Source organism: Neolamprologus brichardi, chromosome 7, assembly GCF_056152115.1.
Source record: "Neolamprologus brichardi isolate AB-2024 chromosome 7, ASM5615211v1, whole genome shotgun sequence".
In the NCBI taxonomy this organism is placed as follows: Eukaryota; Metazoa; Chordata; class Actinopteri; order Cichliformes; family Cichlidae; genus Neolamprologus; species Neolamprologus brichardi.
In genome coordinates, this window is record NC_142110.1 from 59572278 (window position 1) to 59594373 (window position 22096).

The window sequence follows — 22096 nt, forward strand, 5'->3', positions numbered from 1 at the left end:
CAGTAGCTAGCACTGCTGCCTCACAGCAAGGTCTTCAATTAGAATCCACTGTCTGGCCATGGGTTTGCATAGGTTCTCTCTGGGTTCTCCGGCTGTCTTCAATAGTCCAAAGACATCCTTTTAGTGAGGTTAGGTTAATTTCCAAATTGCCCATAGTTGTGAATTGTTGTCTGTCTCTCTGTATTGGCCCTGTGTCAGACTAGGGGTGTACCTAGCCTCTTGCCCTATGGCAACTGTGATAGGTTTTGCCCCACTGTGACCCTAAATTGGATAAGTGGAAGAGAATGAGTAGAGTAAGAATTCCAGCAAAATGAGAAGTAACTTTACACCTTTAAAACATTCTATAGCACAGTTCATGAGTAAATCTACTTTTCGAACTTTCCTTTAATCACTGTGGTGGTTGAGATGTTTTTACTGACCCTTCAAACTTTGCTTCTAAAAATACTTGCTGGAATATTCTAATATTCTGTTTAGAGGAAATACTGACATTTATTCATGTAACATTTTAAAGCACTAAAAACACAAGGAAAACTAAAACAACACGGGGTTCTTTCTAATGTTGTGAGTTGAGATAAGACGGAATAGTAGAGTGGACAGTTTTATTAGTTTACACACTGATTACATCTGATCACACTTTAATATTGATCATCATCATATAATAAATACAAAAGTACATGATAAAAGCTTTGTTTCACATACAGTCATCACCATCATCATCATTCATATCATACTTGCTCACATGAACACAGAAGAAGAAATGATAAGGATCTATCAATACACTTAAAATTTTCTTTATAGCTGAAGCCTAAGATTAACACCCAGGCCCAAACCTAGTTATTAAGTAAGAAGGTACAGCTTTCAAAGAGAACACTAATTCTAAGTAACCAATCCAATTAAAGTACTGATAGCATTGACATTTGGTTTGACCAGGAAGGGAAATTCATGGCTTTATCCTAAAGCCATAGCTCTGGAGTTTTACTGATACTAATGGTTTAAAAAACAAGAAAACAACCTGAAGACTGTCTGATGATGCATAATTCCCCATTTCATTTTATAATGTAAATAATTAGTAATTAATAAAAGACTGTTTTGAATGACTGTTAATAATGTGTTGAACTCACTCAAAACGTTTTTACCTTTTGATACAAAACACTACTCGTGCAAAATGTGAAACACTAAATCACAGCCTTGGCTTGGCAAGTTCACCATGCGTCTCTCCAAATTTAGGTGCTTAATGTGTTTTTGTTTTTAAATCTTCTTCGAATTTTTATGATTCAATGCAACAGGTATTTGAAAGCATATTTCTTTATTTGACATCATGAACAGCATGGATGGTGAGAAGCATTACATTGTGAATTGCTGGTATGCCCATACATTTACCCTAGTAGATGGTGTATTTTACATCACCACTTAGTACCTAAGGTTTGATTTCTTAGTGTTGTAAGAAGCACAAAGTTATCTTTCCAATACATTTTTCTTTAGTTTACTTTATAAAATCATATATGTATATTTTAATATTTCATGATAATTGATTTCCTTTCTCCGTTAGGTGACAAGCTGGAACCAGCAAATTTTTATAGTTTTCTTTAAAAACCATTTCCATGATTTGATCTTTCCAGTCATCGTCCTGCGATGATTCAACCAGTCATTTAAGCTTTATTGTGTATGTGATATTTGAAGGATCAAACTAGGAACTATCATGTTCTATACTATTTGTTGAGTGAGCTAAAGTAATTTGACAATATTGTGAATATTCCTAAAATAGACCAGCTCAGTGCTTTATCTGACAGCCTGTATAAGCCTGTTTTTAATCTTCAGCATTTTTCTTCTCACTTTCAATAATCATGTATGTACTTTAATCCTGTAGTCAGTCTAAATGTCAAGCTTCAATAAGCTGATGCCCCCTCAAGGACAGAAAGTTAGATCGTTAAGGGAAAATACAGCCAACAACACTAGATATTTCTGGGAGATATTGTAAAACTAAAGGATTTGATATTCTACCTAATATTTTGGTTTTACTCACTAACATTCAGGGGTGGCTGTTGCTCAGGAAGTAGACCAGGTCATCTACTAATGAGAAGGTTTGTTTTTTTGAAATCTGGCTTCTCCATGCCAAAGTATCCTCAAGCAGGTATCCTAAGCTTCCCTCCAATGTGTTCATTGGAGTATAAATGTTCAATAAAAAGGCACTTTGGCATAAAAAAAAGTCCTTGGGTAAATGAGGCAAGCTGTGTAAAGCGCTTCGAGTGCTTAAGTAGTGCAAAAAAAACACTATTTCCAAACCAGTCCATTTAAAATTTCATTCCTGCCTGTGTGTTGAATCAATGTCCTGGAAAAACTGTGTAAATATTTGTGATTTAGACATTACACACAAATATTTGTAAACATATATAAAAGAAACTCTGCTTAGTGCTAGAAATAGAAGTAATAATGTATGTGTGTGCGCAAGACACCGTTGTCTTTTACAAATAAGTCAATTGGCTTTTCCATATTTCCACATATTAAAACCTTCTTGTTTTAGGTCAGCCACAGCTCTACAAGAGTAAGGACAAAGTGAAAATTAGGGCTTTATGGAAAAGGAGGACCCTTTTATGAATTCTGAAATACAATAAATCGTTCCTGTTCATGTCTCCAGACCAGAGAAAAACTAAAGTTTATACATAAAAAATGAGAGAGTGACTCTATTCCAAAACGTTCAAATGCAACTCCGGAAGATTTATCATATAATTTTCAATTTCACTTTTACTCTCTTTTAGTCTATTTTTTTTTTTTTTTTTTTTTAAATATGTGTCACTTTATGTGTTAAATGTTCTTTTGTTTTCATCTATAGATGTCTGTGTATCCTGCTCCAATCTGCTTGGCAGGCAGCTGTTTAAGGCTCCATAACTTTAGTGGTTTACACATTTGCCTCCCAAGTGAAAGGCCCCACACACGATGTGTAAGGAGCAGCAGAAAATTCTTTTTCAGCTTTCCTTTTTCTCTTAAATAGCTTCCAGCTTAGTTACAAATTATGACACAAGAGCATAATGTTACCTTATTTAAATGCTAATCATGCGGAAGGACAAGTAAATATTAGCTTTGTTGAGTTGTATCTGTACACTTTTGTGAAAATGTGACAAAATGCAATCCTTCAAGGATTCCCCTGTACCTTGATACAATCCTCCTACACTCACTGACTAACCCAATAATCAAAGAAATGCATTTTATAAGATGAGAAAGGTTTTAGAGATACATGTTTTTTGTACAGGGACAGAAAAATGTTAAAACAGACTGCTACTTTTATAGCACTTTTCTATTCTATTTCAGCACTTTCTTACCACAACTCTCATTCATATACACATCCATGTCTTTTTCTATGCCTAAACACATTTAACCTAAAATTCAGATGGATGCATTTTAAGATTTAGTATCTTTCCATGTGGAAGTAGAGGAGCCAGACATTAAACTGGAAGAGGTTGTGTTCTAATAGGTCATCTATTAACCTTCCGGTTAGTAGATGACCTGCACTAATTCCTGAGCCACAGCCACCCAAAGCAAAAACTGACAATTAAAATATGGTTTTAAATTACCACATAATTAAAGCAAACTTTGATTTCACTTTGGGAACTTTGACCTTGGCTTTCTTTTAAATCCAAAGTATAATTTAATTATTGCAATCAAAAGTAATAACTACACACCCTTGTGTTGAGTTAAAGTTGTCACCTTTTACATTAGTCAGGTTCCAATAAGTTAAATCAAAAATGATCATTTAAGGTTTTGGTTGTTGCCTTTGAAACAGTAAAGAACCTGGGCCCAAATATTACTGAGGAAGGGCATATTCTGTCATGGTCACCAGAATCCTCATATACTACACTGTCATGTCAACAAAAACAGTTTATGCACTTAGAAATCCAGAAAGTAGAGGCAGCAGATTATAGCTCACCAGCAGTGCAAAAAAACAAACAAACAAACAAACAAAAAAACCAACAGAAAATGCACGACAACACCCCATTTACCAAATGCATTAATGTGGAATATCATGCAATTAAATACCATCAACAGCGTAACTGTAGTTAAGTCACCACAATAAAACTGGAAATTTACATAAACATTGGGATATTTCAACATTTCAACCATAGTTTCAGTAGTTAACTTGCAATGTTCAGTACATAAATATCAGTTAAGAACAACAGTAACATCTTAGCATGCCGCATGGTTTTCACTGTCTCACAGAGTGGTTGGGGGTCGTGAGGGATGAGGAATGGGGTGGTGGGGAGTTAAACACCCGATAAATAAATTAAATTAATAAATTAATTAATTGTGTTGTGCTGTGCTGTTGCACAACACAATGAAATTCATAATAAAATACACCCACCAGACTCTTTGTGTGAGACACGTGATACTGATTGTTCATTTCACACAGGCAGCCTTAGTCGTGCAGAATAGCCACTGCTAATGACAACACAGGAAGGAATCATGCATTGTCATAAAAAAGAAGAAAGGATTAAAATGGATAATAAATAGACTGTACAGTTGAAAGAACACAGAGACAGACGGTGGCCATAATTATACTAGAAGTAACAATAGGAAGGAACAATAGCTTTTTTGTTTGCTGTAGGCAGGCCGAAGAGTTAGAAGAGTTTAATGTTGTAGCTGATGTGTCCTCTGCTGTCAGAAGATGGGAGCACTGCTATTACTGTCTGCTGTTGTCGAAGTTGTACAGGGAGAGAGAGAAAGAAGTGGGTGTGCAGAGTGCAGGAGCATGACCACAATCCCCAAATCAGATTCCTTCAACCCCACCACACATCCACCTGCACCTCTCTCTCAGTGCTGCTTCTTTCTCTGTGATTATCTGCTCGTTACTTTTCTGCTCTGCCTCCTCAAAATGCCTGGAAAAAAGTATTTACACCCATTCAGATTTTGCATATTTATTTTTTGTGCTGCAGATATACATTTGTTCCCATGAAGCTATATTTAATAACCCCGAATGATTGAGTGAAAACACATTTTTATAAATGTTCATCCTCTGCGTGAATGCGATTGTTGTCCTACCTCACCCCTGCAGCGGGGCAGAAGGAGCTCCTGAGCAGTGGAAGTGGACATTTTGCCACCGGCTGTCCCTGCGGTGCCATACCCTGGTCTCTTCTGATTGGCTTGAGCGAGGACGGCCCTGGCCATCCACGAACTGCGTCAGGCGGATGTAGGCGATGCAGGCAGCATCGTCCCCGATTATATGCACATGGGGGTTAAGGATGGTGGTGTGGATAGGTTTGCTGTTCTTTGAGAGAACTGATAGGAGACAAATAGTCCACTTAGCGATGAATATTAAATATAGATGTATCATATATTTTACATTTTCAAAACATCAGTAGTAGATTGAACTAGTCTTACGATTGTCAAAGTAAAATCTATGGAAGTCCATTCCCTCCACCAGATTTCCCAGCCCCTCAGGTTCAAATGAGGTCAGACCAGGGTCGCAGATCTTCCTGTTAGTCAAGATATATTTTTACACAAATGATGCACGGAATAATTTAAAGAGTTCTGTAACAATATTTTAGCAATGTTATATGCAAAAATATTATATAAAATGTAGTCTGTTGGCCTGTCTCATAACTTTCACTCGTAACTCTTTAGTGGCTTTATATCTCATAGCTAAAACATTTTTTAAAAATTTATAACACTGACAAGGAGACCTAAAATTCTGCCCACGTCTGTTTAAGCAGTTACAGTTACTGTTTCATAGCTCTGACTTAGCATGTCAAAATTCTTGCTTACTAAGTAACAACCATTACAGACCATCTCACAACTGCACCCAGGTTTGTTAATACAGTAGTTTCTTTTCATTTACGCATTTATGATGCACCTTCCAAACTGTTACAATATTAAACAATGTATACACAATAAGTAAAGATATTATAGAGCTTATAATTTTGCTCTTTCATGCTCCTCCCTCATGGAATGGGATCAAATGTTGCATAGAGTCACACTTTGAATAGCAATAACAATAATAATAATAATAAATATAGCGATAAAAACAACAATCATTGTCACAAAATACTAAATGGAAAACCTTTAACCTTTTAATTTAAACCCTTTCCAATATTTCTTATCTCATTTCATTTTATCCTACATTATATTTCACTAATAACTATATTCATCACTTACAGTTTAATTTCTTGGCACTATCATATGGACACTGGAGAATCTTTTTTTTTTTTCACTGCAGTGAGTAAGGTTTTTATCTTCCTTTTCTCATGTGTGTGTGATGCTCAGTTTTGCTGCTGCTCTGTCAGGTGGATTCTGTTCAACTGTGTCTCCTCCTTAGTATATAAAATGGTGTAAAAAAAAGTGTTTGCCCCTTCCTTATTTCCTATTTTTGTATGTTTGTCACACTTAAATGTTTCAGATCATCAAACTAATTTAATTATTAGACAAAGATGGGAGTCTTGGAGATCATCAAGATGTTTTCTGGCATTTCCCTCTTGTCTGTCATTTTATGTGTCAGTCAGTTCTAGCCCTGCCTTGTTACCATTTTTGCTTTTTTTCATCACCTGTTTACAAGCAAATAAAGCTGTGATTCTGAGTTTAGTTCTTCTATAATCTTCTATATACCAAAGTATTGTAGATTCCAAGTAAATCTTTTTCTTCGGATTGCATAGACATTTGTAGACAATATGTTGTGTAAACTGACTGAAATAGAAGTCTATGCCAGGGTGCTGGAAAGGAGAATTCGTCCGCTAGTGAACCTCAGATATAGGAGGAACAATGCGGTTTTCGTCCTGGTCGTGGAACACTGGACCATCCTCTCAAGCATACTTGAGGGCGCATGGGAGTCTACATGTGTTTTGTGGACTTGGAGAAGGCATTCGACTGTGTCGACTGTGTCGACTGTGTCGACTGTGTCCCTGAGGCCATGGTTCTCAGCCGGAAAAGGGTGGAGTGCCCACTCAGGGTCGGGGATGAGTTCCTGCCCCAAGTGGAGGAGTTGGGTGTTGAGTGTAAAAGTGAAGCTCTCAATTTATCTACGTCCCTATCCTCACCTATGGCCACGAGATGTGTGTAGTGACCGAAAGAATGAGATTGCGGATACAAGCGGCGGAAATGAGCTTCCTCCGAAGGGTGGCTGGCCTCTCCCTTAGAGATAGGGTGAGAAGTTCAGCCATCCAGGAGGGGCTCAGAGTAGAGCCGCTGCTCTTCCACATCAAAAGGAGCCAGCTGAGGTGGTTTGGGCATCTGACAAGGATGCTTCCTGGGCGCCTCCTGGGTGGGATGATCTGATATCCTCGTGTCGGTGTTGTTCTCACATCATCATAATAAATGTTGTTCCAGGTTCAACATTGCAAGTGACCAATTTTGTGCCTTTGAAAAATACAGCCTTAAAAAAATCTACTTCACTTGCGAGAAGAGAAACCGCTTCTGTCCGCCGATCCAGGAACTTGAATTCTTTGAATTTCAGGATACTTTTCTTTAATAAACAGTAAGCATTATACATATTGTCCTTAAAGAGGTGGTTTACCTTCTCGCAAGTGAAGTCGATTTTTTTAAGGCGTTTTTTTTTTTTCGAGGTCGCGGATGACATCAGGAGAAGATGATTGGTCACTTGCAATGTTGAACCTGGAACAACATTATTTATGATGACGAGGGAACAACGCCAACACGAGGATATCAGATCGTCCTCCTGGGTGAGGTGTTCCGGACATGTCCCACTGGGAGGAGGCCCCGGGGCAGACCCAGGACACGCTGGAGAGATTATATCTCTCGGCTGGCCTGGGAACGCCTTGGTGTTCCCCCGGATAAGCTAGAGGGGGTGGCTGGGGAGAGGGAGGTCTGGGCTTCTCTGCTTAGGTTGCTGCCCCAGCGACCCGGCCCCGGATAAAGCAGAAGAAGATGGATGGATGTTGTGTAAATTTAATTTAGTATTTAACTTTTTCTCATTGTGTATCATGTCTTCAGCTGAATCTTATAACTGTGACTGAGCAAGTCAAATATTTAATCCAGTTAAAATTTTTAATTTTTTCAAAAACAATCTCACTTTCAATTTTGAACTAATTACTAAAGATTGTGAATTTAGTAGTTCATACTCCACAGTTTAGTGGTTTAAACAGTCACCTAACAAGCAAATGTTTCTTGGTTCAGTCCTGGGGGAGACACAAATCCTTCTAGGGTTGCATCAAGATAGGCAGCTGATGTAAAAAATCTGCCAAAACAAACATGCGGCACCTCCTTCTGATGTGACTCCTTGTGAATAAGGGAACAGGCAAAAGTAGCTTATTCTACTAAAGATGGTAAGTTTAACTTAGAGTAAAAATTTAACCCAGACTTTTAGTCTCGATTTTTGACTTGCAAATGTATACTTTTGAGGCAGTAGTTCAAATTGCACTTTTGACTTCCCTGTGTTACATAAACGTACCTACACCGATCATGATTGTAATTTTTTGAAATTTTATATTACTATCTTTTGAATTTGACTCAGTATGACATACAATTACTATGTCTTTGTAGTTCCACTTCCAATTTAGAATAGCAAATCTTACTCAAAGTAACTCAGACTTATTTTTGAGCTCTGTGAGTAACTGTTGTATTGTTTTTGCTTATAATATAATTGCTTTTTAAAACTCATGCATACATTTTAATCTGTGTCACCGTTCTTTGTGGAAATGGGTTTCCATCACTCTAGGTACACTTTAACCACCCCTCCCCACTCTATCTCAGAAGCATTATTCTTAATTATACGGCAGGTAGAGAGGGGAAGAGAGGATAAAACAATGACTACAATTACTTTTTAATCTTTTAATACAACATGTTTTTATGTCAATCAGATTAATGGTTCTCTGTGGCTGATGGAGAGCTTTAATGTCCACTTAACAAGCTAAAATTGTACTGTTGCAGCAGCTGTTTAAAAAATCTTTTGTGGAACCAGAAGGATGTGCATTGGACTTACGCGTAGGCCTCAAAGTCTCCATTGTTGACAGCTTCAATAAGCTGCTCTGTGATCTTTATGATTTCCTGTTTGCGAGCTGCAGAGAAGAAACAAAAAGTGTGAGAAAATCTGATTGTATCCCAAGTGACATTTCGGCTTCACTGTGAAGCTACAATGTACTAATGTTCCAATGTACGAATGCAAAACTCAGCTCATGACACTGAAAAATTGAATGCAAATCAGTTCACACTTACCTATGAGCTTGCTATTCATTGTAAATGTTATCAGTCATCGCTTTCTCATCTGAGGTTATGAGTGAAAACTCCTTCATGCTGCTAAACACAAAAACTACTTCACTACTTAGATCCTCCCCTACATATCCCCCATTTTTTAAAATGCTTCCAACTGCTCTGTAAAGGCGATGAATTGCTCGCTACCATCCATCATCCATCATATCTCTTGTTTGCATGTGAGGCTGCTTGAGCTCATCAAGCTATTCTTGTCCCAGCTCTTCAGATGAGATTTACTGTGTCCCTTTCCCCTCGCTTCCTCCCTACACTGAGAGGAAGGCTTAGCTTGCTCTAATTGTCCCTCTTCCTCCCTCTCTCTCTCTCTCTCTCTCTCTCTCTCTCTCTTTCCCCACCTCTTTCAGTCTCTCCACTTCTCTCAGTTTTTAATTTTGCTTTGTGCCTCTGTTTATCAAAAATTCACCTCTGCACTTCAAAACCCCAGTTTATTGTCTATATCAATACTCATGAAAAATTAGCAACATGCAAATGTTACTGCATTTTTCAAAAATATACTTATATCTCAGATGAACAACAAAACATAACATATTATGCCATGCATCAAACATTATACTATTTCCTATAAAGAAAATAAGCCAATTGCAGAAGCAGTAAGTGAAGAATTAAGCACCTTGCTGCTTTTTACCTTCTAAATCATAACAATAATAATATTTGTGTACTTGCATGTCCTCCTTTCTGTCTTTAAACACAAGAGTTTGAAACATTTTGAATGAATTCCAATAAAATGTTGTACAAGTGTAGACTGGGTTCATGTTAAGATTCCATTATTCCATTATATATGATTTGGCTTATATCTCCCAAGGTCTTCAACACCAACTTTATGATTTATTGGTAAAAGTGACAAAAAGATTAACAACTTAGAAACAGTTATTCTTAAAACTGTGGTGTGTATTGTCAGCATATACAAATTATAAAGATTTAAAATATCATGACACATTTGACCTCTGACCTCTGTAAAAGTGATAATAATGCTATATAGGCATATATAGGTATGACATCTATCTATCTATCTATCTATCTATCTATCTATATACATACATACATACATACATACATACATACATCTATATATATCTATATATATATATAGATGTATGTATAGCTGCACGGCGTCAACGCGTTGGCACGGTTAGCACGGGGCGATCCGCGCTAACTCACTAACGGAGATTTGCCGTCTTAATGCAGTTATGGCTTTAACGTAATTTTAACAAGATTAACACAGACAGCACTAATAATTTTATAAAGTAAACTAAAGAAAAATGTATTAGAAAGGTAACTTTGTGCTTCTTATAACACTAAGATATCAAACCTTAAGTACTAAACGGTGATGTAAAATACATATATATATTTCACATCTGCCTTTCTTAGAAGTTGACCCCAAAATGTGTTATATAATTAAAGAAAGTAATGTCAAGCAAAAGAAAATGAGCTATCAAATTAGTTAGAAATAAACTATTGTATAATGTTATATAATAAGTTCAAGTTATTCATGTCCAGACAAAGCTATATTATTGTCACATTAAGTACTCCTCTATAATAGCAGGGTATCAGTGGGAGCTGTGCTACCGTTGGCTGAAGACAAAGTGAGAGGAAGGGAGAGGTTTTGTCCATGAGTGTCATGGTCATGGTTTGGGTTTTGAGAGTTGATGGATCTTTTGGATTCAGAAAAACTTTTATGTTTAGGTTTTATTTCTTGTCTCTTTCTATTATACAAAAACATTTTTAATTCCCCATTTGCTCTGTAGAGAGTCTTTATCCTTCAAGCTCGGGTCCTCTACCAGTGGCTTGAGGGTCCCATGCAGTGTCTTTGCTCTTCTGGACAGAGATCTCAGATGTCGTTCCAGGGATCTGCTGGAGCTACTTCCCCAGTTTTAGGATCACTGACTCGAGTGCTCCAATTACCACGTGGACCACTGTTGTCCAAATTCCAGACCATGCTCAGCACCGATGTTCTTGTATACTGTGCCAGCCACTCAGTTGTGGCATTCCTGCTGTTATGTGTTGGATTGTCTCAGGGGCATCTTTGCACAGCCTGCACCTGGGGTCTTCCCTGGTGTAGTAGACCCTCTGTGGATCTTACTGCCTTTGTGGACACTTCTTCTATCTGACAGTGGTACATACCATGCAGGGGCCTGTCTATCCATGATGGTTCATCTCCTTGTTCCTCTTCTTCCTCAGGTTTGTGACTCGCTTGTCCTTGCCCTCCTTCCTTCCACTTAGCATGTAGGTCTCAGGGCGCTGTATTTAAGGTGAAACCCTCCATGCATGTTAAGAAGCCTTCTTGTCTCAATGTCAGTGGTTTCTGTCTTGTCCTTTGGCCAACTGATTATCACAGCAGGGTATCTGATGACAGGCAGGGCACAGGTGTTGATTGTCCAGATCTTGTTCTTCCCATTCAGCTAACTCCTCGGGACTTGCCTTACTCTCTGCAGATATTTGGTGGTTGCAGATTTCCTAGCAGCCTCTTCATGGTTCCTGTTTGCCTGTGGGATTACCAGGTACTTGTAGCTCTCCCCAACGTCTGCAGTGTTGCAATCCCCTCAGTTCTGACTACCTGACCTCTCTTTTCCAAATGATATGTCATTGCTGTAGACCCTAGTGGTGTGGATGAGTGACTCGATGTCCTGTTCACTCCTGGCATACAGCTTGACGTCATCCATGCAGAGGAGGTGGTTAACGATTGCTCCATTCTGTTGTTGGTATCCGTGGCTAGTCTTGCAGAGGATCTCACTAAGGGGATTCAGGCCTATGCAGAGCAGCAGTGGGGACAGAGTGTCTCCTTGGTAAATCCTGCACTTGATGGCAACTTGTGCTTTTGGCTTGAAGTTGGCCTCCAGTGTTGTTTGCCACATCCCCATTTAATTCCTGACAAAGGCTATTAGGATCCTGTTGATTCTGTGCAGTTCTAAGCATTCCAGGATCCATGTATGAGGCACTGAGTCACAGGCTTTCTTGTAGTCAATCCAGGCAATGCACAGGTTAGTCAATCTCGTCTTGCAGCCTCTTGCATTTGACTGCTATTTACCAGGAACTGGTGTTTTACCCCTCTGGTGTTCCTGCCAATTCCTTTCTGGGCCCCACTCATGCATGGAACCATGTTTATCTTATGATCTCTGTCTCTGTTTGTTTCTTGTCTTATTTTCATGATCCTTTGTCCCATTTGTGTTGCACTCCCTGTCTGGTTAGTCAGTTTAGTTCACTTGTGTTTCCTGGTGTGTTCCATCTCCCTCATTACCTAATGTGTATTTAAGCCCTTAGTTTCCTCCTGTCACTTGTTGTGATCTTCCTCTAGCTGTGTTTCCTGTCTGTTTGGAGTTTCCTAGCTAGTATGTTCAAGTAGCTGCCTAGATTAAGTCCCTTGCAATCTTGTTTCCTGCAGAGTCATTTGTATCCATCCATTTAACCATCAGGGTCATCTATCTAGATATAGACTTCTGTGTATCATCTGGGGGTGACAGATCATGTGCTTTTCTTCTGTTTCTTGTAGTCTGTTATCTCCAAAAGTTGATTCTGTTCATCTGGATGTAGCGTTTTCAGTAGGAGAAATGTTTCGTCACTCATCCAAGCGACTTCTTTAGTCTCATCTGACTGCAGGTTTCCCCAGTCTTATAAACAGTACATTTGCATAATGACTGAAACCAGCCCACTGAAGGACCAATGGGCTGGGAGGTCAGTTCCTTTATCATAATTATGCAAATTCTCATGACCATTGATCAACAACCACTGATCAAGGCCCACTGGTCAAAGGCCACTGATCACTGGCCATGAGTACCATTCACAGAGAGTTTGGGAATGGTTGCAATCACAGCATTGTAAGATGACGAAAGATGTACCCTCAGGCCCCCAACTTGATTCAGAGATGGTCTTTCCCTTTTCACGAAAATGGCCTCCTTGACTCCGCACTCAAACCAGCGTTCCTCCCTGTCCAGGATTTGTACAGTCTCATCATTGAAAGAGTGTCCACTGGCCTGACGAGGTAGCTCTTCTGTGTCAAGAACAGAATTCTTGCAGTTCGAATGAATAGAGGTAGTTACACTTGTTGATTATGAATGAAATCAGTACATTTGATCACCAGCCCCTAGGTGCTACTTACTTTCTTAAACTCCTATGGAAGGAGTCAGGGTGTACTTATTTTTTCAGAGGACTGCTAACTACAACATCTTAAATTTAACAAAATGAAATTCATCCTCCCATTTAATTTTGCAGTTTCAGCTGAATTGTAGCTTAGAGTCACGTGAAGCCACATGAATTAGATTCAAGTCAGAGACTAATAACGTAGTTACAATTATGATAATTACAATAATGGTGGGATAGAATATTGAAACAATAATATACTGTATCACTTGTCTTTGCAAACACACAATATAAATATGAGAGGCTACAACTACACAACAAAACACAAATAAAAAAAGACAAATGACAAATATATATAGAAACACAATTACCAGGGTGATGAGTTATGTGATTGATGCATTGCCTTTTAATGTATCAAAATCCTTTATTGAGATATTATTGTATCATGGGTTCCTGTGACTCTAATTGCTAATTCATTCTCCAAGGTAATCGAACTACACTTCTTCAGTCCAAATGATATAAGTGAAGTAATTCCATAATTTTAGATGTTTAAATCTTCCACATAAAATGAATATTTGATACAATGACTACATAGATTTTGTGATGTGCTACACAAAGACACTGTCTAAGAGTAAAAGGGGGCCTTATCTTGTATTGCTATGAGATTTTTAATAAAGTCAGTCTTTGCATGTATGTGGCCTACCTTTCACATCTTCATCCTCAATAGTTGTGTTGCTGCTATCAGATGATTCCTGCAAAGTACAGAAACCTTATTACAAAAAATTTCACATGAATAATTAATAAAATTAATAAAAATAAATGTGTTTTTTTACACACCCATAAATGCACACATATTCACAACACGCTCAAATTTCTTCATTCTACAAATCTACAAAACCTCCACACCACGTAAACCAAGTATACAAAGCCAAGCATTTGACTTTGCATCACTCCGACACAATGGACTGAGCTGTCTTAGCATAAATGGACAGAGACAGACATTTCTTAGCCATTGTTACACATAGGTTGCACAGTGGTGGTATGGTGGTTACTCTGGTAGCACTCTAGTTGACATATGAAGATTGCTAAGCCAGTGGCAGAACCATTGAGCTCCACTGATCTAAACACAGTAAGCGACCATAAGACAAAGAAACACCTCACAGGACTCAAATCTCCAGCAACTCACACTCTCTCTGTCTCCCACATGCATAAATATACAAAAAGATGCACACATTTATTAAATAAACTTCAAAAACCCTGAAAAATACAGTTTAGCCCAAATGGCTAGAGAAACAATGTGGGGACGACAATGACAAATGAAAACCAGTATAAGAAAAAAAGATGTGGACAAAAGGGAGGAGGATGTACCTTGATCCCATCTACTGGATTATGGATAACAGTAGTCTGAGGTTCCTGGAGGAAGAATGGAGAGAAAGAGAGGGGAGAAAACAGAAAGAAGTTGTGGAAACAAGTGAAGGTGTTTCATGATGGCAAAAAAAGGTTGAGAGACATAAGAGAAAGATAAGCACAGCGTAGGATGTGAGTAACACATAGAAAGATGGTAAAAATTCTGAATAGTACGTTAAAGATTGGAAAGAGTTCATGGTAAATGATGACCTTGAGACCAATAAATCAACAATTGTGAATGATAACTAAATTCTCTGTCGCATGCATTCTCTCTCATCAAAGTGATCACTTTAATCCCATTCATTTCATTATAATTTAAATAAATGCAGTTATTAATCTTGTATACAATAACTTTCAATGTATGGTAGTGTACTACATGTATGTGATTCTGCCACACATATACAGTAAGTGGTGTACAAAATTATAAAAGACTAAGTCAGGTTAACTTCATCATGGAAAGACCAAAACAATGCATCCCAAGTATTTTATCAACCAAAGCTGTTTATAACTTATGGTTAGGTGCATTTATTGTCAAAAAGTAATTTTTGTAATTTAAGTTTACTGGTTAGTTCTGAGGTCATTCTTATTACATTAATGAGTTTGTTTAGTTCAGTTTAGTTTCTTTTCTATTGGGTTCCCCTTGTGTCTTTGTCCTGTGTTCCTCTGTTTGTGTGTCCTTGTGTCTCGTCTCTCCTTCCTGTTTACATGTTTCCCTTGCTCTGTCATGTGTATCCATGTATGTTTCTTCAGCCCCTCATGTCTCACTCCCTCTCTCAAGTGTCCCTTCTAGCTCACTTGCTCGTGTTGTCACAGTGTACGTCTCGCTATGTTTCCTGTTTTATTTTGATAGTCCCGTGTTCCAGTGTGTTTAGTTTTGCGTCCTCCGTGGCCTTATGTTCATTTGTGTCAGCTGTGTTTCCCATGTGTTTCCACTTCCCTTGTTATCCATCCCTGTCTCTCTTTGTTCATTGTTGAGTCGTCTGTTTACCTCCTCACGTTTCCATGGTTCATGTCATCTGGATTTTCAGGTTTCATGTTTTAGTTTCTACCAGTTTAGCCTCCCAGCTGCACCTTGTATTAACTGTATTATAACACAGACATGTCTTCTCAGATAAACTGAAGATATATTTTCACAAAATTAAGACTGGATTTTTTTCCCCACTGAAACTGCAAAAATCTTTTAATGGCCTACACAAATTCACTTGGTTCTGAAGTACTAAGACCTGATAGATATGGACCATATTTACCATGCATGGTATGTTAAGTATTGCCCCTACTCTAAATGTTTCAAATAATAGGTGTAGTGTAAAAGTGTAAATGCAAGTAATGCGTGTGAACCAAATCTCAGGCTTACAAAAGTCCACTAAATGATAAGTAGTGATTAATTATACGTGAACTGAGAATCAGGCAAATCTACAGAAGTTTTAAAACATGGAGCTAAAAATAAACACAACATATCACTTTTATTAGCATAGAAAAGTTGTGTCACGGTTCTGGGTCATTTTGACCCAGCATTTTCAGTTCCTTATGTTTTGGTATTCTTCTGTATTATGATTTATCTTCTGATTCTTTATTGTGTTGTTTTAATTATTATTATTATAGGTTTGGTTTAGTGTCAAGTTTGCGTCTTGGTTTCCTGTTTTACTTTGAAGGTCTATGTCTTATGTGCAGTGAGTCTAGTTTTGCTTCCCTCTGTCTCGTTAGCCCTAATCTCTCCCAGCTGTGTCTCCCTCCTGTTTCCCATTCCCTGATTACACCTCTGTGAATATAAGTCCTGTGTTTTCCTTAAATTAAACCTTAAATTTTGCCTGTGTGTTCCAGTTAGTGCTTTCATGGTTTGGTTTTTGTTCTTTGCCAGCAATAAAGCTGTGGTTTTGAGTTGCAATTTTGTCTCTACGAGTCCTGTGTTTGTGTCCTCATCCCTGCCTGCCCGCACACACAGCCTTAACAAGTTGACATAGGTACCATAAATGTCAACTTTTGTTTCAAATTGATGCAAATTTTAATCAGTTTTCTTCAGTTTTTGGTTGAAAAGTGCAACGTTTCACAGCCTCCTGGCTGTAAGCCTTTTAAAGTGGTTTTGATTGGAAGTGAGACCAGGTGCATTCTCCTAGTGTTTTTAGATTTTTAAACAATTAGAGATGTGGACCATGCATTGGTTCCCCAGCGGGACTCTCAGTTCTACTGTCCTGGGGACTGTAATGTCCTGGGGACAGACATACTGACATAAGGATCAGTAGAACTGATGGAATGCAGAAACTTCTTGAGCTGTGACTGCAAGCATAAAAACAAAAATCTTCACTCGCCATGGGCTACATTTGCATCAACCATAGATGACTGCTTAACAGCAAATGTTCTGAAAATGGTCCAAATACATACAAGCATATCATCTTGAAAGGATGGTTTGCCAAATTTATGCCTGGAAAAGTTTTTGACTTGTATAGACCCATCCCAGAGGTTTGCAAATCAAGAAACAACCCAATACAAAGCTTCTTGATGTGTGACTACAACCACAGCAACAAGGTTATTTTATTATGCATTAACCAGCCAGTTAAAAAAGAAAATAAAAACCCTAAATGGATCCATTAGTACCCAGTGGGTAGTGACTCTCACTGTTTCTTTTTGTGCCTTTTGGGTTATGTATGCTTGTGTCTGGATCCTCTTAGAATCATGTTTTTATTTTTTTTAGAAAACAGCACATGCATGGACACCTTTACAAAGAATGAACACAAAGAATAATTCCAATAAGTACAACCTGTGTCAGTATTTGTTTTATTTTAAGACCGACTTACAAGGCAAGATAATGGGTTTGTTACTGGGATTGGACCTAACTGTACTCTCTTGGCAAGAAAGGGAAATGAGTTAAAAAGCAAAATTATTGAGCTGTTACTTTAAAAGTGATTGAAAACTTAGAATAACACACAAAATCATAGCAACAACCCATAGAGCTTTTCTTTTCTTTCTTTTTTTTTTTTTTTACCAAAACCATACACGTCTCCCCCTTTCTCAGTCTCTCTTTGACTCTCTCTCTCTCTCTCGCACACACACACACACACACACACACACACACACACACAGCTAGAAATATTTTGGACAGACAGAAACACGTAGAGCTGCATACCAGTGCAGCAGAGGGGATGTTGCCTTTGGGACTGGTGACTATGCTGTTTCTCGTGCTGTTTGTTTGAGGCTGTGCAGGAAACAAAAAGTATTATATTAGTACTCAGTGACCATTCTGAGATGTGACTTCTGCTGGTAGTGAAGTGGGTGGTAACTGTGTAAAAATATACAGTTAATAATAGCAGATGGCAGCAAAATTCTCCTAAGACAAAAGTAGTGTATAGAATGAAGAGTGTAGTCATTCAACTATGGATCCAAAACAGTTTCCACACTTTTTTTTTGCTACATTATTAATCAGGTAAAAAAGTTTTCAACAATCGTTCATGCTGACTCATTTCTCTATGCAGGAAAATCCAAACAGTAATCACAGCATTTTTCTTTTTCATTACTGCCCACTGGCTGTGGATGTAATCTGGCAAATGGTAAATTAAATAAATAACAGCTGATCAACTCCACAATATCTGTCAAACATGAAAAACGAGCATCTATTTTGACTCACTGCATTAGTATCTCTAATGTGTCTTCCTGACATTCAAATAGAGAAAACGTAACAGAGATGCAAAACAAACACAGAAAACACAGCCAGCCACTAGTAACATGTTAAATGTACAGCAAAAAGACTCACAGACATAACTTTTCTATTTCAATTACATCAGAAGAAACATGCAAAAACAGGAATTATTCACAGACTTCATGAATCACTGGAATTCTATATTTTCTGTTCATAATTTTCCACGGTACTGTTACTTGTAATTGATGTTGTGTTAGGCAAAAGGACAAGAAAAAAAGTCCATATGGAAATTCAGTGTGCTCAGGGGCTGAAGCTGATCTCACCCACTTTACCACTGTTGCCAAATACTAACAGCAATGTTTCGTAAAAATGCTAAAAATACTCTCAGCTATCAACTTGTGGAGTCAATGCATTGCACACTATGCTGTTTAAAAAAGGCTAGTTGGTTGCAACATCCATGGTGGTTTTCTAGCTGATGGGGAAAATGGGGAAACCGTGGCTCAGGGGGTTGGGAAGCGCATCTGTAACCGGAAGGTCGCCGGTTCGATCCCTGGGCTCTCTGTCCTGGTCGTTGTGTCCCTGGGCAAGACACTTTACCTACCGCCTACTGGTGTTGGCCAGAGGGGCCAATGGTGCAATAAGGCAGCCTCGCTTCTGTCAGTCTGCCACAGCTGCTCCATCAGTGTGTGAATGCGAGAGTGAATGAATATTGTATATATATATTATATATATATATCATGTTTAACCTGAGTAGCAAAAGACTGCAGGGGGTTGAAAGCAATAAGCCAGGAGTTAGCTGTGCTCGCAGGCTCTATCGAGCCTTGACCTCCCGGTCAGCTATTGCACTGGTGGATAACAGAGCTCTCCCAAAACGTGGAAGCACTTTTGCAAATATGTGATATTTTGATAAATTAAGTAGATATTTGAGCATAACACAGCTACATTCTCGCCTGAACATATCTTAAAAGGTTATTTTGTGACCCAGAAAGGGTAGTCTGGGGAAAAGGAGGATCGCATTTGTCGGCCATGGTTGTCGGAGCCTGTGCCTACTTGTAAGCGCGGCAATGGCGGAGGAGCGCGGCTAAAAACGTATTACTTTTTCTGGGTCACAAAATAAACTTTTAAGATATTTTCAGGTGACAATGTAGCTGTGTAATGCTCAAATATCTACTTAATTTATCAAAATATCACATATTTGCAAAAATGCTCCAACGTTTTCAGAGACGTCCATTTTTGTTTTTGTGGCAGCTTTTGAACATCTATGGCATCTATTAATGTCAAATCTAGACTTTCTAGACTTTTATTTAACAACATAAGCAAACTCTATGTTACAATAATTGCACAGCCATTAAGGATCAAATCAGTTTCTGAAAAATGTTTTGCTTTTTCTCCCTCTGCTTGCTTCTTACTGTCTTTGAGGCTCGGGACCAGCACTCCTGTTGTTGGACAGAAAGACATCAACTCAGTGGTAAGTATTTTGGTTTTCCAATATATTAGCAACTGTCAATGACATTTATATTAATCAGGCTGAACTTTAATCATACTTCAGATCAGCCTGTTTTACTTATTGTTTTATTTGTGCTTTGGTTTGGGGAAGTTGTTTCTTTACTGATCTTTTCTTGTCTTCTGTTATTAGACTTGAGATATGACTGCACTGTGCTGTTGCTGTTGACTCGTTAATTCTACAAGACATGATGTAAGTAAACAAACAACAACAGTTTGGTCTGCATTTCTTGAAAGATCACATCCCCCAAACTTAGTTTAGAGGGTCTACACTGTATATAGTGAAGTCTGCAAGTTTTCTAACAACAAAATTTGTTTTGTGCCCAAATCATTTTGCACATCATTAGAATGAAAGTTATTGGCCATGTTTGCATAGCCCTTTTTAAAATGATGCTTTCATGACATTATTGTGTGTTGGGTGGTGGTCACAGCTATCCAGACTGACAGTGGGATATTGAATGTCACCTCTCCGGTGGGGAGGGAGCCTGAGTAAATTGGAGACTGTTTTATACCAAATGCAGAAAAAAATGTTTTAAGAAAGCAGTTAAGTTCATGTTCCAAAAAATATGATTGTTTGCTTGCAGGACAACAGGAGAGATGAGTCCTCCGTCACAGATGGTGTGGTCAGTGAAGATGGTCGCCTGCAAGTTCAAGCTCATTGCATCTCCAACCAACATCCACTGCCACTGTACTTAAGGGAAGTTAAAGACTTTCTTCTGCACCTACATTTGGATCACCTCGATCCATGACAGTCATTCAGGCAGTAATGCCTGGACTGGAAACAAGCCATCCTTAAAACATTACAACAATCCAGCTCATGTGTTGGAATGCAAAACAAATGTGTTGTTTAAATTAGAGACTCTTGTGACAGAACAACAAATATTTTATTTTGATTATATAAGTAAGTACAAAACAAACTTGTGGTAGGCCTAAACTTATTTTCAGAATAATTACATCTGAGACTTTGTTTTATTGTGAGATTATAACAGTGATGGCAATATAATTGTTTGTTGTTCAGCAGAACAGTGTCCAGTATGTTGGCTGTTATACTTTGTTGTGTTTGAAAATAAAAGTTGGGCTGATTTTAACATCATTACAAAAAGTGTTGTTAATTATTTTTAATCACATTCAGGTTACCACAAATTGTTTTTTCAATTTGTAAAACCACATTGAAGGTCTCTGTTTCCTTTGTCACCAGCCTGTTGAGGGTCACTGATGCTGGCTTCCAGCCACATTACCGGAGCATAGCCTTCTAGTCAGTCTCCACAACTGCTTCATCTCTGCCACTGGCCTCCAGGCTGGGCCTCAACCTCAGCATTGAACTTTGCTGGAAACTTATACACACAGACCAGTACCTACTCTTTGACTTGTACCACCCTCTGCAACAAAAGCTTGGCGTAATCAGTATCCTGTAACACTGGGCAGAAAACATTGCCTTTAAGCCAAAAGGGAAAGAAAAAGAACACATACATTAAGAAAGCTCTTAAAACATCCAACTTATCCCAACTGAGCTTTTAGTTTGAACTTTCAAATCAGCACAGATGCACAAAAAAGAAGGTCAGAACACCAACTAGGAAGAAACAAAATGACAAACAGAACAAACAACATAGTGCTGTGCAGTGCAGTGAGGAGTGCTCAGACTTCTAGACTGGAGAAACCAAACAGCCACTTCATAAAAGGACAACCTAGACAGGACAAGGCTCAGAATAATAACACATTTGCACTTAAAGTGCATAAAGTGCATTTAACTTAAACCTAAATAGATTGCTTACACAAACTTATATACAGGTAAATGGATTGGTTCTTAAGGAGCACCTTTCTACTCTACTTGAGCACTGAAAGGGCTTTGTACAAAATTCCTCATTTATCATTCAAGCTGGTGATGGCTCACCAACCGGCTATAATAATAGTAGATATTAAGCAGAAAAAGGACACAGTGATAGACGTTGCTATACCAAGTGATAGCAAGATCAGGCAGAAGGAACCCTTAAAATACATTAATTTAAAGATATTGTAATTGTCAGGATGTCTTTTGCCCAGCAACTCACAAAATTGCTTGTTGTGAAGTTTACTGTTTATTTCTTTCAAAAGTTATAAGAAACAATTACCAAAAATAATACTGAACAGTACATGCAACCTTAAAATACTGTAAATATCTTGTCATTAGGGTTAGTTACGACACTTACGTGTGAAGCTTTAAAAAAAGTATATTTACAAAAAAAAGCTGGAAACAAAGAGGAGATGTGGAAGTTATAATGAGAGATAGTGCCTGTG

General features: G+C 38.2%; 1 protein-coding gene across 5 annotated transcripts in view; it reads right to left on the reverse strand.

The window, feature by feature from the left end:
• Nucleotides 1-585: 585 nt before the first annotated feature.
• camk2b2 (calcium/calmodulin-dependent protein kinase (CaM kinase) II beta 2) overlaps nucleotides 586-22096 on the reverse strand; it is a 65275-nt gene continuing 43764 nt past the window's right edge. For 3 of the 5 annotated variants that reach the window (XM_087843987.1, XM_087843988.1, XM_087843986.1), the window contains exons 15-21: nucleotides 17810-17878; nucleotides 14650-14694; nucleotides 13985-14033; nucleotides 8921-8996; nucleotides 5371-5465; nucleotides 5032-5268; nucleotides 586-4868 (exon numbers count right to left, since the gene is read on the reverse strand). In XM_087843987.1, the coding sequence (XP_087700113.1) occupies nucleotides 5033-5268; nucleotides 5371-5465; nucleotides 8921-8996; nucleotides 13985-14033; nucleotides 14650-14694; nucleotides 17810-17878 (570 nt within the window). In that variant the 3' untranslated portion in view covers nucleotides 586-4868; nucleotide 5032. The remainder of the gene's footprint in view (nucleotides 4869-5031; nucleotides 5269-5370; nucleotides 5466-8920; nucleotides 8997-13984; nucleotides 14034-14649; nucleotides 14695-17809; nucleotides 17879-22096) is intronic. The other 2 variants (XM_087843989.1, XM_087843990.1) reach the window with 1 other exon arrangement.